The 13464-nt window shown below is 38.1% G+C and overlaps 1 protein-coding gene across 4 annotated transcripts in view; it reads right to left on the bottom strand.

The window, feature by feature from the left end:
• LOC107703515 (cell adhesion molecule 1-like) overlaps positions 1-8226 on the bottom strand; it is a 345884-nt gene extending 337658 nt beyond the window's left edge. For all 4 annotated transcript variants that reach the window (XM_016506153.1, XM_016506155.1, XM_016506154.1 and 1 more), the window contains exon 1: positions 8104-8226. In XM_016506153.1, the coding sequence (XP_016361639.1) occupies positions 8104-8194 (91 nt within the window). In that variant the 5' untranslated portion in view covers positions 8195-8226. The remainder of the gene's footprint in view (positions 1-8103) is intronic.
• Positions 8227-13464: the final 5238 nt, after the last annotated feature.

Raw genomic sequence — 13464 nt, forward strand, 5'->3', positions numbered from 1 at the left:
TTCATTTTAAACGTGGAGCCAGGCGCGAGTCGACACAGGTTGCGCGCGTGCGTCAAGCCTCATCCATACTGCCAGCAGTGCTGATTGGGGAGAACAGAGGTGCGCTCACTCTTGCCCAGGGCAAGTAAGACTGCAACTCAAGGCTGGCAGTCATGCATATGCTCTGGAACAGGAAATCGCAATGTCTCAAATCGCGATTTCAATTCGATTTCGATTAATCGCACAGCCCTACTGCACACACACTCTGCTCCGGTCCAGAGACACGATAGCACGGAGCGGATCACATGCGCGAGTCGGCGCAGACCACAAAATGTATCAGAGCTATTTGAATTCTACACAGAATGCTATATTTTATAGGGGCTGCTTGATATGTCCTGTCTTCCTGTTTCAGTTAAAATGACGTCAACACAGAGTAACGCTGCGTGTTTCTAAGCATTTCAGGGGACCTTTAAGACTAATGCTGCATCCCACACCCATCTGTCTAGCTCATTTGTGCAAAGCTCCTGACTCCACGATTCCTGTGGCAAGTTAGCAAATACAAACACTATTTTTAATCAGATTTTTGACCTAAGACATGACACTTGCAGAGTACTGAGGAATTCTTGCCGTGTTGTTAGATGAACATCGCAGATCACCCCAGTGGGTAGGGCTGGGCGATATGGGCAAAAATTCATATCTCTATATTTTTTGGCCGATTTGCGATATACGGTATATATCTCGGTAGGGCTGGACAATAATTCAATATCAATATGTATCGCGATATAATTTTTTTCAATAACGGTGATATGATTTTAAAAAAATCTGTATTTAATATATATTTCACTTACTGCCCGATGTTGTCCATCAAAACAATATATATTAAAGGCTATGAAAACAAATAAAGTGAATGTAACCATGTAAGCCTTTATATTATGTGCAGTGTCACATTAACTGTCCAACTACAAATATTTAAGCGAAACGTATATTTTAGTCAGAATTATTGCGCTCATATTTAATTGAGCTCTGTCTGTTTGGCGCGTATGCGCGCGGCGGTGCTAATTCACTGAAGTCTGTGAAGTTTAGTGGAGAATCCCAAAGCAGAAGGCTCATGCACTCCTGACAGCAAAATGGAAATATTTCCATGGCTTTCTAACATTTACAGATGGAGAATATACCTGTGAAATGTAAGTTATGCATTAAGGGAAACAGCACATCTCAAACACATTAAACAGCACGAGTAGCCTAGCATCTCTGTCAGCGGCACATGCAGCTTTTCTGTCAGAGCATCTGACGGGCCGAGCCGCTTAAACTAATATGCGAAACGAAACTATAAATTATGTCTTACCAGTTTTTAAAGGCCTTAATATGAAGCTTGTCACGTTTAGAACAAATTAGATCATGCATTTTCTCCGCAGCAGCTCAGTCTGTCCTCCACTATATTTTCAGATGCGCTCGTAACAAACTACTGTATATGGATAAATGGTATTGCCTCATATCGAATTGCTTATAAAGAAAATACCGATATATCATACAAACTCAATATACCGCCCAGCCCTGCCAGCGGGCCCACCCTACTGCATTTCACCAGACACTGAGAGATTACAGCCTGACCTATTTTGTTTTTATTAGGAAAAACGAATCCTTTGACATAGTAGGTCAGAGGAGCCAGTACAAATGGCTACATCTTTTTATCATAAAACAAACATGTAAAACACTTTCACATTAGCCCTTCAAGTGTGACTTGATAAAATAATTTTAATAAAGCCTAAGCTAGTGTGAAGGGGATGGAATGATGAGTGTCAACCATGCACAGCGCTCGTATCAAACTACTGTATATGGATAAATGGTATTGCCTCATATCGAATTGCTTATAAAGAAAATACCGATATATCATACAAACTCAATATACCGCCCAGCCCTGCCAGCGGGCCCACCCTACTGCATTTCACCAGACACTGAGAGATTACAGCCTGACCTATTTTGTTTTTATTAGGAAAAACGAATCCTTTGACATAGTAGGTCAGAGGAGCCAGTACAAATGGCTACATCTTTTTATCATAAAACAAACATGTAAAACACTTTCACATTAGCCCTTCAAGTGTGACTTGATAAAATAATTTTAATAAAGCCTAAGCTAGTGTGAAGGGGATGGAATGATGAGTGTCAACCATGCACATTGCTGATATAAAGCCCCGGCGATCTTAAATGATGAGAAGAAACAGGAGGGAGTAAAATACAAATTGTAATGTACCCAATGATTCAATGTCAGAACACAATAAAATGACAAGCGCAAAAAATAGGCTCGCCGAGCACTTGTGCATTGGCTGTAATGAATGAACTGAAACTCCAAAAGATTGCGTGCACATTTATCTTTTTGTCTGCATGCTGCGGCTCTAAGCCACAAAAAGCTCTGAACAATACAAGCTGTGAACAAAGAGAACTATCAAAGAACAAATTGTTATCCAAAAAGAAGAGCCAACAACTTCCAAGCCATTTAACATCTTCAATGGATTCAACAAGTTCAATTCCTGCTGTATGGACCAAATATGTAATCCAGCATCTTGGGATTTCCGAAATATGAACAGACCAACCTCTAAGCATTTGACTTTGTAGTGATTTCTGAACCAAAGAGTCCTCCTTTATCTTTCTGTGTAGTGCAAAAGGAAAAACTCATTGTTGATTATCAGAGAGCACTAAATCCTTATTTGTACAGCCTGAAGATGAACGGTTGTGCTTCCCAAGAGACCTTGCTTTATGATAACAAACATATCGCCTCTCTCTTGATGGGGACGAGATATTTTTTGAGAAAAGAGCAGCGATTAACCTTATACGTAAGACTTCTGAGTGGGTGAATTGTTCTTAATGGTAATGCTAATGGGTGCTGGTAATCTCTATTTAATGAGAACTTGCTCAGTGTGAGCAGAAATATGATGGTATATGGTAAACAGCTCCATCATCATCAGCTCTCCGGCACAGGATGGGAAGTGGGAGGTTGTGGTGGCGCTGCATTTCACAATTTGATCCTTTGGTTCATCAGCTATCTGCAAAACAAGCTCACAGTTACACTGAACGTGAAAAATGGTCTTAATTTTCACAAAACACTAAGGTGCACCTGCGTAATGGCATTATTCATAATGTTCAATAAAGTTTTTTGTGCTAATTACCTCTAAAATTTAAATTAAAATATATAACATTATTAAATGTTAAAGTGCCCCTATTATGGGTAATGAAAGGTTCATATTTTGGTTTTGGGAGTCCCCAACAACAGGTTGACATTCACACTTTCGTTGTCTTATAACATGCATTTATTTTTACCTTACTTGCTCAACGACTCCCAAACAATTTGCTCAACGATTCATTTTTCCAAACCCCTCCTTTGTGTGACGCTAATCTGCGGTGATTGGTCCGATTGGTCGATTTCATTTTCATTTCATCATGCCTGTAATGCCTGATAAACCAGAGTTTGTGAGCGCAGTGCTGCTTTGTGTACAGCGTTACCGGGGAAACCGCTAATTTTACCGCTCCAAAAGCGGCACCTAGTGGCAAAGAATTAATTTGCATTTTCATTCAGACCAACGCAAAAAGACCAACAAGCGGGCGGGCAATATGCTAATGTTTCATGTTGACGTCAACATGAAACAGCTTAGGATTTGTTTTAAAAACGACTCGTTTCAATGATTCAGAGTCGACTCTTTCTTTTGAGAGACAATAACTTTATACACGGTGCACTTTCAGATTTAAAACTTTGCAGCATGTTTTCATTCACTAAGAGCTGTGTTACACACTGCATGATAGGTAGTTTTCACAAATCCATAATAGGGGCACTTTAAAATATATAAAATATTTTACATATTTATTTATTAATATCATATTTCTTTATCTGATATGGTAGATTAGCATACAAGTTAATGAAAACTTTACCTAGAAGTCTGCGAACTACTAAAATGCAACTCAGGGCCTGCACCACTTTTTAAAGCGCATTTTGTTTGATAATCATCTCTTGGGTGGTACATGGAACGGCTGATTGCATGACAATGATTCTTGGGGATTCTCTTACTCAGCAAACAAGCATCCCAGCTTGCCTCCTCTAGAATAAAGCATGCTTGTTGGAAGTTTCACCCAAACAAAGAGCAATTTAGAAGAAAATAGGATCAATGCTGGTCAGCATGTATTTTGCCTTCAGGGCCTCTATTGTGTTGAAAAAGGGGAATGTCATGACAGAATTTTAATCGAGACACAACTGCCTTTATTTACTGAAATAATTACATAATTTAGTCCATGTTCACAATGGGTATGAATAGGAGCTTTTGTCTTTGTCAAAGTCAATGAGTTCACTGATCATCTAGTGGTTGAGTTTTGTATTGCTCTCAGCATCTTGACTCATCAATCATTATCTTCATGTCTGTGTCATAGTGGCGTTTAGGCAAAGGCAAATAACCTGACCTTTGCTAAACGAATTTTCTCCAATCCAAAACATCCAATACTGACCCCAAAGTCAATTGCTCGCCGTTTTTCTAATCATTACACGTACAGTAGGGCTGCACGATTAATCGAAATTAAATCGCAAAGGCGATAAATCACGACTGTCATGCGTATCTTTCAGTGAAGTAGGGTTTGGTGATCAGCAGTAAATCTCCATCCGAAGGCCAGAGGGCGCTCTCGCGCTGGAACTCCAAATACGCCTTGCAGAAGAAACCCAGAAAATGCCTATAGCAGTTGCTGAATAAACAGAAGATTCAACTGCTTTCATTGATTCAACGTGACTAATAAACACACGACTACGGCAATATACCGCGATTACATCGTCTGCGATTATGAACGCGATTTTGCGTAGCTTGTCAGTAAACTACGGCTCTGTGTAGTAAATGCTGCTCCATCTGAAAGCACATGCTGGAGATTTACTACTAATCACAGAACCGGCTTTACTGGAAAGATGCGCATGACAATCGCATTTGATTAATCGTGCAGCCCTACCGTACAGTATTTCATTTGCAGTCGCTAAATAAGTGAGCTATGCCAAAAAGCAATTGAACCGATTTGTAATAGAAATGCAATGATGTCTATCATACACTCACACACGTATATAACGAAAAATATTGCCAATAACACCAGTAATCTCTCTAGATACAGCCCAAACTGAAAAGAGCTCTTGTCTCTCCTTGCAAAGCAACCAATCAATAGCGAGGCGGGCATGGCAGACTCCAGCCGTAATCCTCAAAATATTCTTATGTGGATTAGCTTCTCCCCCAGCCATTTTCATTTTCACTCTGTAAGGTATTAGTCTGACAGACAAGTGGAGCAAAACAAATAATACACACTTCAAAGGGGAAAAAAATGTCTAATAACAGCAACCTGGTTAAGCTACTGCTTGCCTTTTCTCTATTTTCATATAAACTTATTTGCTGCAGGTCCTAAACAAATTATACATCCTATATGCCGTGTACTAAACGTTCATCTGATTTGAAAGCATTATCGCTGGCTAATGGAAACTGAGGGATTCCCTGAAATATGAGGCTTTTGTCAAAGAAGGGCTATTAAGCATTAGCTTCTATGCTTTGCATTTAAAGACACTATGTGGAAACACCAGAGCACAATTAGACAATGCTTAAACCCTCAAAACAACAGGCACGGAAGAGACTTTAAGCATTTAAAGAGTCAGAAGGGGCAGTAAGAGCAAATGGAGATTTCGCACAAGCTTGGAAGCAAAGTAGCTGGTATATAGGAATCACTGGGGCAAGTTGTCACGTGCTGTAGGCATTAGAGTAATTATAAGTGAAAAGTACAATTAGACAAATGCATGTTTTCTCTTGCAGTGGTTTAGAAATGCTAGTTTAAAACATCTAGTTCAATCCCTTTTTAATGAAGAAAAATTGTATTAAATTAAACTAATATATTCCAAGATCACCATTTTGCTAGTCATAAACACAATAAACATACATTCAAAGATCATCATATACATGATGACATGATATTTTTCCCCTCTCTCTGTTAAAATATTGACTGACACCAACACATTTGTTCAAGTAATGATAGAGTAACCACAAAATGTTTGCAGAAATAACTGTAATACTCATCACAGCTCTGAAAAGACTCAACATTTTTAAGACAAGTGGTGACACACCAAATAATAGATATTATTGTGACGACATCAGAATGATGAAAAGATCACTATAATGATTTAATGTCAGTAGCGCATCATCTTGAGGGGAAATCTCGAAACTTAGATTAAAAAAAAAAAACTGTTTTCCACGCTGTATTTCTGAGCCCAGTATCGCTTGGCACCGAGCATCTCAAAGAACGTATTTCTTAGTAGAGTCCCTTGTTTTGACAATGTGTGTTTCCAATTACTGACTCTGCCTCCTCCAAAAGTAAAAGAATCTTTGTTCTCTACACCTTATTTGCCCAGCCATCGTTATCCGGAGAGATAAAGCCACACGCACACAACCACCTACACTGCAAACGAGCGACGCGACGCGGCAAGCGTAGAACCTCCACATACAATCGACGCAAAGCGACAAAAACTACGCTCCCCTTATAAACAACGAAGCGATGCTTGCATTATAGTCAGATGCAGCTTACGAACAGACGCAGCAAGAGCGTCGACCAAGACATTATTATGTTTCCAAGTGAAAAGACCTGCACTTGTTGACTCGGTTTGAACACTTCGACTGCTGTTGGTCAGAAAAATTATTCTGTAAAAGAAAGTGGATATACAACATACGAGCGGGTAAATAAACGGTTAGTCGGTTACTTAAGAGAACTGCGTTAAATAATAGGGGAAATCTTGGCAGTGCCACGAGCATCAAAACATTCCCTCAGCAGCGAAGACTGCGTGTTATTCTAATGTTTAGAAAAAGTGAAGTGTTTGTTTTTCAAACAAAACTGCTACCGCAGCCCCTGTAGTTTACTATTTGAGCAATGACTGTTTATAAATATCCAGAAGTAAGAACAAGTACAGAGAAACAGTGTGCGGATGCTGCCAGTTTAGAGCGAGCGGTCACACATACAGTATGCGCTACTCTGACTTAAAGGGACAGGTCACCCAAAAATTACAATTCTGTCATTCATTCACCCTCATGTTGTTCCATATGGAAACTCAAAAGCAGTACGGCTTTATTCTTTTTCGTCGGGCACAAATGGACATGCAAAAATGTTAGGGACCGAGGACAGCCTCGGTCACCATTCACTTTCAATGCATCTTTTTCCGTACACTAAAAGTGACTTTGTGACGGAGTCATTCTCTCACATCTAATTTTGTGTTCCCCAGAAGACATACAGATTTGAGACAACATGAGCAACAGTAAATGACGACTATTCTAATTTTAGTGATCTGTCCCTTTAAAGCAAAGACATTGTTTTTTTTTTTTTTTATGAAACAAAAGCGTTCATGCGTATTCCTAAACTTTAAGGAACTCGTTCGCCGGCGTATGCGAGCTGCATGAAGCCAATGTAGATGATGCGTGCTGTCCGTGACGCATGTAACTGCTCTATCTTGTTTCCACAATCCATTTCAATGACTTGCAAACTCGTAAAGGCTCAAAAAGACTGAGATTAATAAAATGTGTTTCGAGATCCACACACAGGAGTAATTTGACTGAAAGAAGCATCAGCTGAGGTTCAAATCCATTACATTAATCAATCCAAACAGAAGCTGTTATTTCAGAACGATGATGCTGAGCTTTGCGTTCAATAAAGGTCAGTGTATGTTCCGATCTCCAAAAGCCTGCTAATATCGTGATAAAAGCTCTACAGTAGGCTATATCTGGGTCACATCATTGGCAGAACTAATGTGCTGGTAAAACAATGTTAGTTTTGTGTAAAGAGAGAAACATCCCGCTTCTCCCTCACGAGAGACCCGCAGCTAATGCAACTGGAAGACATCTGCAGACTTCATCGCGTCAAACTTAACAGAAAGGATGAGGAAAATCCGCATATCGCTCGAACGTTTCAGTTTGAACAACACATATCTTAACTTTGTAACACATCGGTACTTTTAACTATTACTTTCGATCAAAGACGCCACACTGTGTACAGATCTCCGGCTCGCGGCGATTGTCCGTCGCGCTGGCTCGACCATTTCTGCCTTAAAATACAAGCAGATTAATCCAAAAGCACAGTTCCTACCTGTATGGATAGCTGCCGAAATGGTGAATAAAATGAGGAGAGTAGCGAGAGATCCGTTGCTCGTGTTCGCCATGTTGGACACCTGCTTCATTCTGAAGCTCGTGAGTGAGTTAAGCTTCACCTAGAGCAACGGGGGCTGCGCGTCAGGAGATGCTGGGAAAGGGCGGGAACAAATACCTATTCAAAAAGAACGTCAACATTTAATACAGCCCTTATAATGAACCGTGTCTCTTGATGTTATTGAATAGAATCATTTTTGTGTCGTAATTTAAAGACAAATTTGTTTGTTTCCGGAAAAACTCCCTGTTGATCAGAAGAAAAAGGCCCCCCTGCCCCTCCACAAAAAAAGTACCATGGTAACCATATAGTTTCCGGCAGAATGCCATAGTGCAGTTACTACAGTTACTGTGTACAGCTACTACTGGTAATAAAGCCATAGGCTACATTAAATAGCATACATAAAATATCATTACATTAATATATAATTTTTTTGGATATTCATACTTCATAATAATAATAATACTAATAAAATTTGCAGTTGTGATAATACCACTGTCGCTGCACTAACTAGCCTATACAAATATTTAAGCAGGAACTATGGTTACTATTAACTGTTCCCACTGTAACAATATAATGTCTTTAGAGGAAAAGAGTGCCTCTAGTGGCGTCACATAGCGTCTCTCTCTCTCTCTCTCTCTCTCTCTCGCTCTCGCTCTCGCTCTCGCTCTCTCTCGCTCTCGCTCTCTGTTTTTGAGAGTCTCTTATGCTCACTAAGGCTGCATTTATTTGATCAAACTATAGTAAAAACAGCAATAATGTGAAATATTATTACAATTTAAAATCATTTATAATAATAATGTAATTTAAATGTATTAAATTCAAATTAAATTGATATTCCTGTGATGGCAAAGCTAAATTTTCAACAGCCATTACTCCAGTATTCAGTGTCACATGATCCTTCAGAAATCATTTTATTTATTATCAAAAACATTTATAATGTTGCAAAACATTTTTATTTCAAATAAATTGTTTTCCCCTTTTGAACTTTCTGTTCATCAAAGAATCCTGATATGAAATATGAACCCGTTTTCAACTGCTGATCTGGATGCTGTTTTCAAAACTAATAATAATAAGAAATGTTTCCTGAGCAAATCAGCATATTAGATTTCTGAAGGATCATGTGACACTGAAGACTTGAGGAATGACTGCTGAAAATTCAGCTTTGCCATCACAGGAATAAAATAAATAAATTCTCTCTCTCTCTCTCTCTCTGTCTGTTTGCGCATGTGCGAGTGAGTGGGAGGAGCGTTGAGTGCGGAGTGTGTGAGCAGGAGTGTGAGGTGCGAGTGTTTAATCTTTCTTTCCTTCTTTTTTTCTTTATATATATATTTTTTTGTTTGTTTGTTTTTGTAATTAGTGGTTTTTAAACTGGGAGCATGGCGTTTCCAGGAAGGAGAGCTTTAGCCACTTAACTAGACAGCATGCGGTCAAAATTGATTCAGTGTTTGGAGTGGAGGAATGTAGTTTGGCTGTAGGTACGTTAATTGGTTGTGAGAATATTTTGTCAGCCTCAAGGATGAATAGTGCCGTTGTTATATTTGTTAAGACGATTGAATTGGCGAATCAACTGGTGGAAACAGGTGTAGAAATTAATGGCATTTTTACTCAGGTGCTTCCCCTTTCAGCCCCGTCGAAACGTGTAACGTTATCGAATGTGCCTCCATTTATAACAAATGAGGTTTTGGCGGAAATGCTGTCGCGTTATGGCAAATTAGTTTCGACAATAAAAATGATTGCAATTGGGAGTAAATCTTCCCTGCTGAAACATGTGGTGTCCTTCCGACGCTATGTCTATATGATTTTAAAAGACAACACTGAAGAGTTGGATTTGACTTTAAATTTTAGTCATGAAAGTTTCAATTATGTGATCGAGAACCAATTTTCTGACCCTGAAGTTTTTCGTTTGAAAAAAAATCTCACCAAATTAAATGCTCAGTCAGAACAAGGTGAAAGCCGTCCGAATGGTTAAAGGTTATTATTCTTTTCTGGGTTTGCTTTTTTTTCTGTTTTGGGGGGTGTCTCTTTTCCTTCTAATGGGAGTAGTACATTTTGCTTCATTAAATATTAATGGTGCAAGAGAGAGTAGGAAAAGAGCGCAGATTTTTGAGATAATGACACAGAAAGGATTAGATGTTTTATTTTTGCAAGAGACTCACAGCAATTTAGAAAATGCTGTGGAGTGGGCAATGGGTTTTGACGGGCTATCAGTTCTGAGTCATTTTACGTCAGTTAGTGGTGGTGTTGCCATTTTGTTTTCAAAGAGTTTCATACCTATACATTATAAAGTTGAGGAAATAATTAAAGGTAGATTGCTCAAAATTAAAGCCTCTTATGAGAACAATTTTTCTTTTGTACTGATTTGTGTTTATATTCCAAACTCTGCTGTTGATAGAATGTTATTTTTAAACACTCTGTGTAAAGTGTTAAGTGATTGTGATCCTGAAGATTTTTTACTGTTGGGTGGAGATTTTAATTGTACTGAACATGTGCTAGATAGGAATCATATAGAGCCACATAGGCAGTCACGTAAAAGGTTAGTTCAGTTGATGAATTCCCATGATATTGTTGACATCTGGAGAAATTTTCATTATATGCAAAGACAATATACTTGGGTACATGTGTATGATAATCAGTTATCTTTAGCGAGGTTAGATAGATTTTATGGTTTTAAACATCAAATGAATTTTTTTAAAGAGTGTTCAATTATTCCAGTTTGTTTTTCTGATCACAGTCTTGTGAAATGTGAGATGTTTTTTGACTGTGTAAAACCAAAAAGTGCCTATTGGCATTTTAACAGCACACTGTTAGATGATAAACATTTTAAGGATGTTTTTAAGGCTTTTTGGGTTAATGTAAAATTAACAAAGTCTTCCTTTCAAACTTTGCAGCAGTGGTGGGATTTTTTTAAAGTTCAAACTAAACTTTGTCAACAATATACTCACAACGTCACACAGGATAAGATTAGGTCAATAAGAAAACTAGAAGACGATTTAGTTCAACTTCAAGAGCTCTTGGAGGTAACAAAAAATGAAATAGAGATAGTAACATACTGTGTTCCAGGTAGAAGAATTACTGATAAAATTTCTTTTGTAAGAGATGTTTTAGACAATCGTAAGGTTTTATTAGACTTTGGTTTTTAATTAAGTTGAGAACTGACATATGTGGTTTACAGATTATAAATGGTATTGAAGCTGTTAAATTGTCAGCCTATGCTGATGATGTGATAGTGTTAATTAGTAATCAAAATGATGTGAATGTGATGTTACAAACATTAGAAGATTTTAGACATGTCTCCTCTGCAAAAGTAAACTGGCAAAAGAGTGAAGCTATAATTGCTGGGAGTTGGTTACATGGTGAACCCATTTTACCAGCTGGTCTGAAATGGACCAGAGATAGTTTTAAATACTTGGGTGTCTTTTTAGGCAATGAGAATGCTGTTAAAGAAAATTTTGAAGGTGCTTTTGAGAAGGTAAAAGGGCGCCTCGATAGGTGGAAGTTTCTAGTTCCAAAGATGTCATATAAAGGACGACTTTTGGTTATAAATAATTTAGTTGCCTCTACTCTCTGGCATCGTTTAAGTTGCATAGATCCCCCAGTAGATATTTTATCTAAGATTCAGTCATGTTTAGTGGATTTCTTTTGGGACAAGTTGCACTGGGTACCAAAAAGTGTACTGTACCTTCCTAAAGAAGAAGGAGGGTTTGGACTGGTACATCTACAAAGTCGAACAGCTGCTTTCAGGATTCAGTTCATACAAAGACTTTTAACAGGCTCAGAGAACTCAAACTGGAAGAAAGCAGCTTTCTCTATATTGAGAGGGTTTGAAGGCCTGGGATTGGATAGAGTCATATTTTGGCTAGATCCTCAAAAGTTGAATTTTATTTTATTTTATTTTATTTTATTTTTATTTATTTTTTATTTTTTGGTGTGATGCAGCTGTTTCAACGTGCGTTTTTAAGTTGAAACAACAGTTACTCTAGTTCATTCATTTTTCAGCTTAATTGAGGGCCAATAAACTTAAATTTTCCTGTTGTCTGGACAATTGATAAAAAATGTATGTCTACAAAAAAAATTGAAATGGCAAAATTGAAATGGCAAAATCTCAAAATTATTTATTAGTGTTCATTCATTCAGACTTATTGAACATATGGAGACAACAGAAAACAGAGCGATTTATGTTATTCTGGTCATTCAAAATAGCAGCAGATAAAAATAGCTGCTCAGCTAAATGGATATAACATAACATAAACAAAGTAAGCGATTCTATCATATCATGTTAACACGTTATGGTATTAAAGTAAAGTGGCTATGGTATAGTTGTAACGTTAATTTTAACGTGCATAGTTTCACTTCCATTGTAAGTGCTTTAGCTACTGCAACAACCAAGGGATGAGTTGAATTATTTTCTGTGGTAATCAAATTTATCTCACAAATACTGTTAGTTTAAGCTTTACTGTATTCAATGAATAGCTCAGTTTTGGCTCTAGTGATTCCCTTATGCTGAAATGATCCTTTGTTGGCCATGAAAGTATTTACAGATGCTCTTTTTTATTTATGGAACCAATAGAAGGTTACTACAAACCTAATCTGGTGCCAGTTGCATGCATAAACTACTTAGTCATCTAATTTTTTTCTTCAAGACTGGTCATAACTTTTGTGAAGTCAATTACATAAAAAGTTGATTGGTCTTATTTAAATCTGAAAGCTAAAACTGATTTCCAAACTGTTAGCTGGTCAAACTAGTTCTTAAAACACAGTCTTAACATAGTGGCTATGTTTATGCAACTGGCCCCTGGTGTTTTTATGAGCATTTCTCTTAACATATAACCAAGTTCTGCTGCTTTACTCATACTGTAGCATCTACATGGAAAACAGTTTTGTTCATGTCAGTTATTTTGTAGTTTTGCCACAGTCGTGTCCTCTGTTAGTCATGTGATTCCCTGTTCCTTCATGTGTCATGCTTTCCTTGGTTTATTAGGCTTGTTTGACTTCATGCGGCGCCGCAAAGATTGGCTGCCGCCTGTCAAAAGCAATGCATTCTGGTTGGAACATTTGTCCGACTTCAGAAATAAGTCGCCGCCTTACGATCACGTGCCATCAACAGGGACGCATTAATGCACAGGCTTTAAGTGGCTGAAGCCCAGGGGCCTACACTTGGGTGGGGCCTACTGGCTGCTGGGAAATTATATATTTCAAATAAGTATTTGTATATATGGGAATTTGCAGCAGTGACAACAGCATTCTGTTAACAAACTTACGCACTAATTTTCAGCGACACCCTGCTTGTAGTATTTGTAGTGA

This window comes from Sinocyclocheilus anshuiensis, unplaced genomic scaffold (assembly GCF_001515605.1).
Source record: "Sinocyclocheilus anshuiensis isolate Anshui unplaced genomic scaffold, SAMN03320099.WGS_v1.1 scaffold330, whole genome shotgun sequence".
NCBI lineage: Eukaryota > Metazoa > Chordata > Actinopteri > Cypriniformes > Cyprinidae > Sinocyclocheilus > Sinocyclocheilus anshuiensis.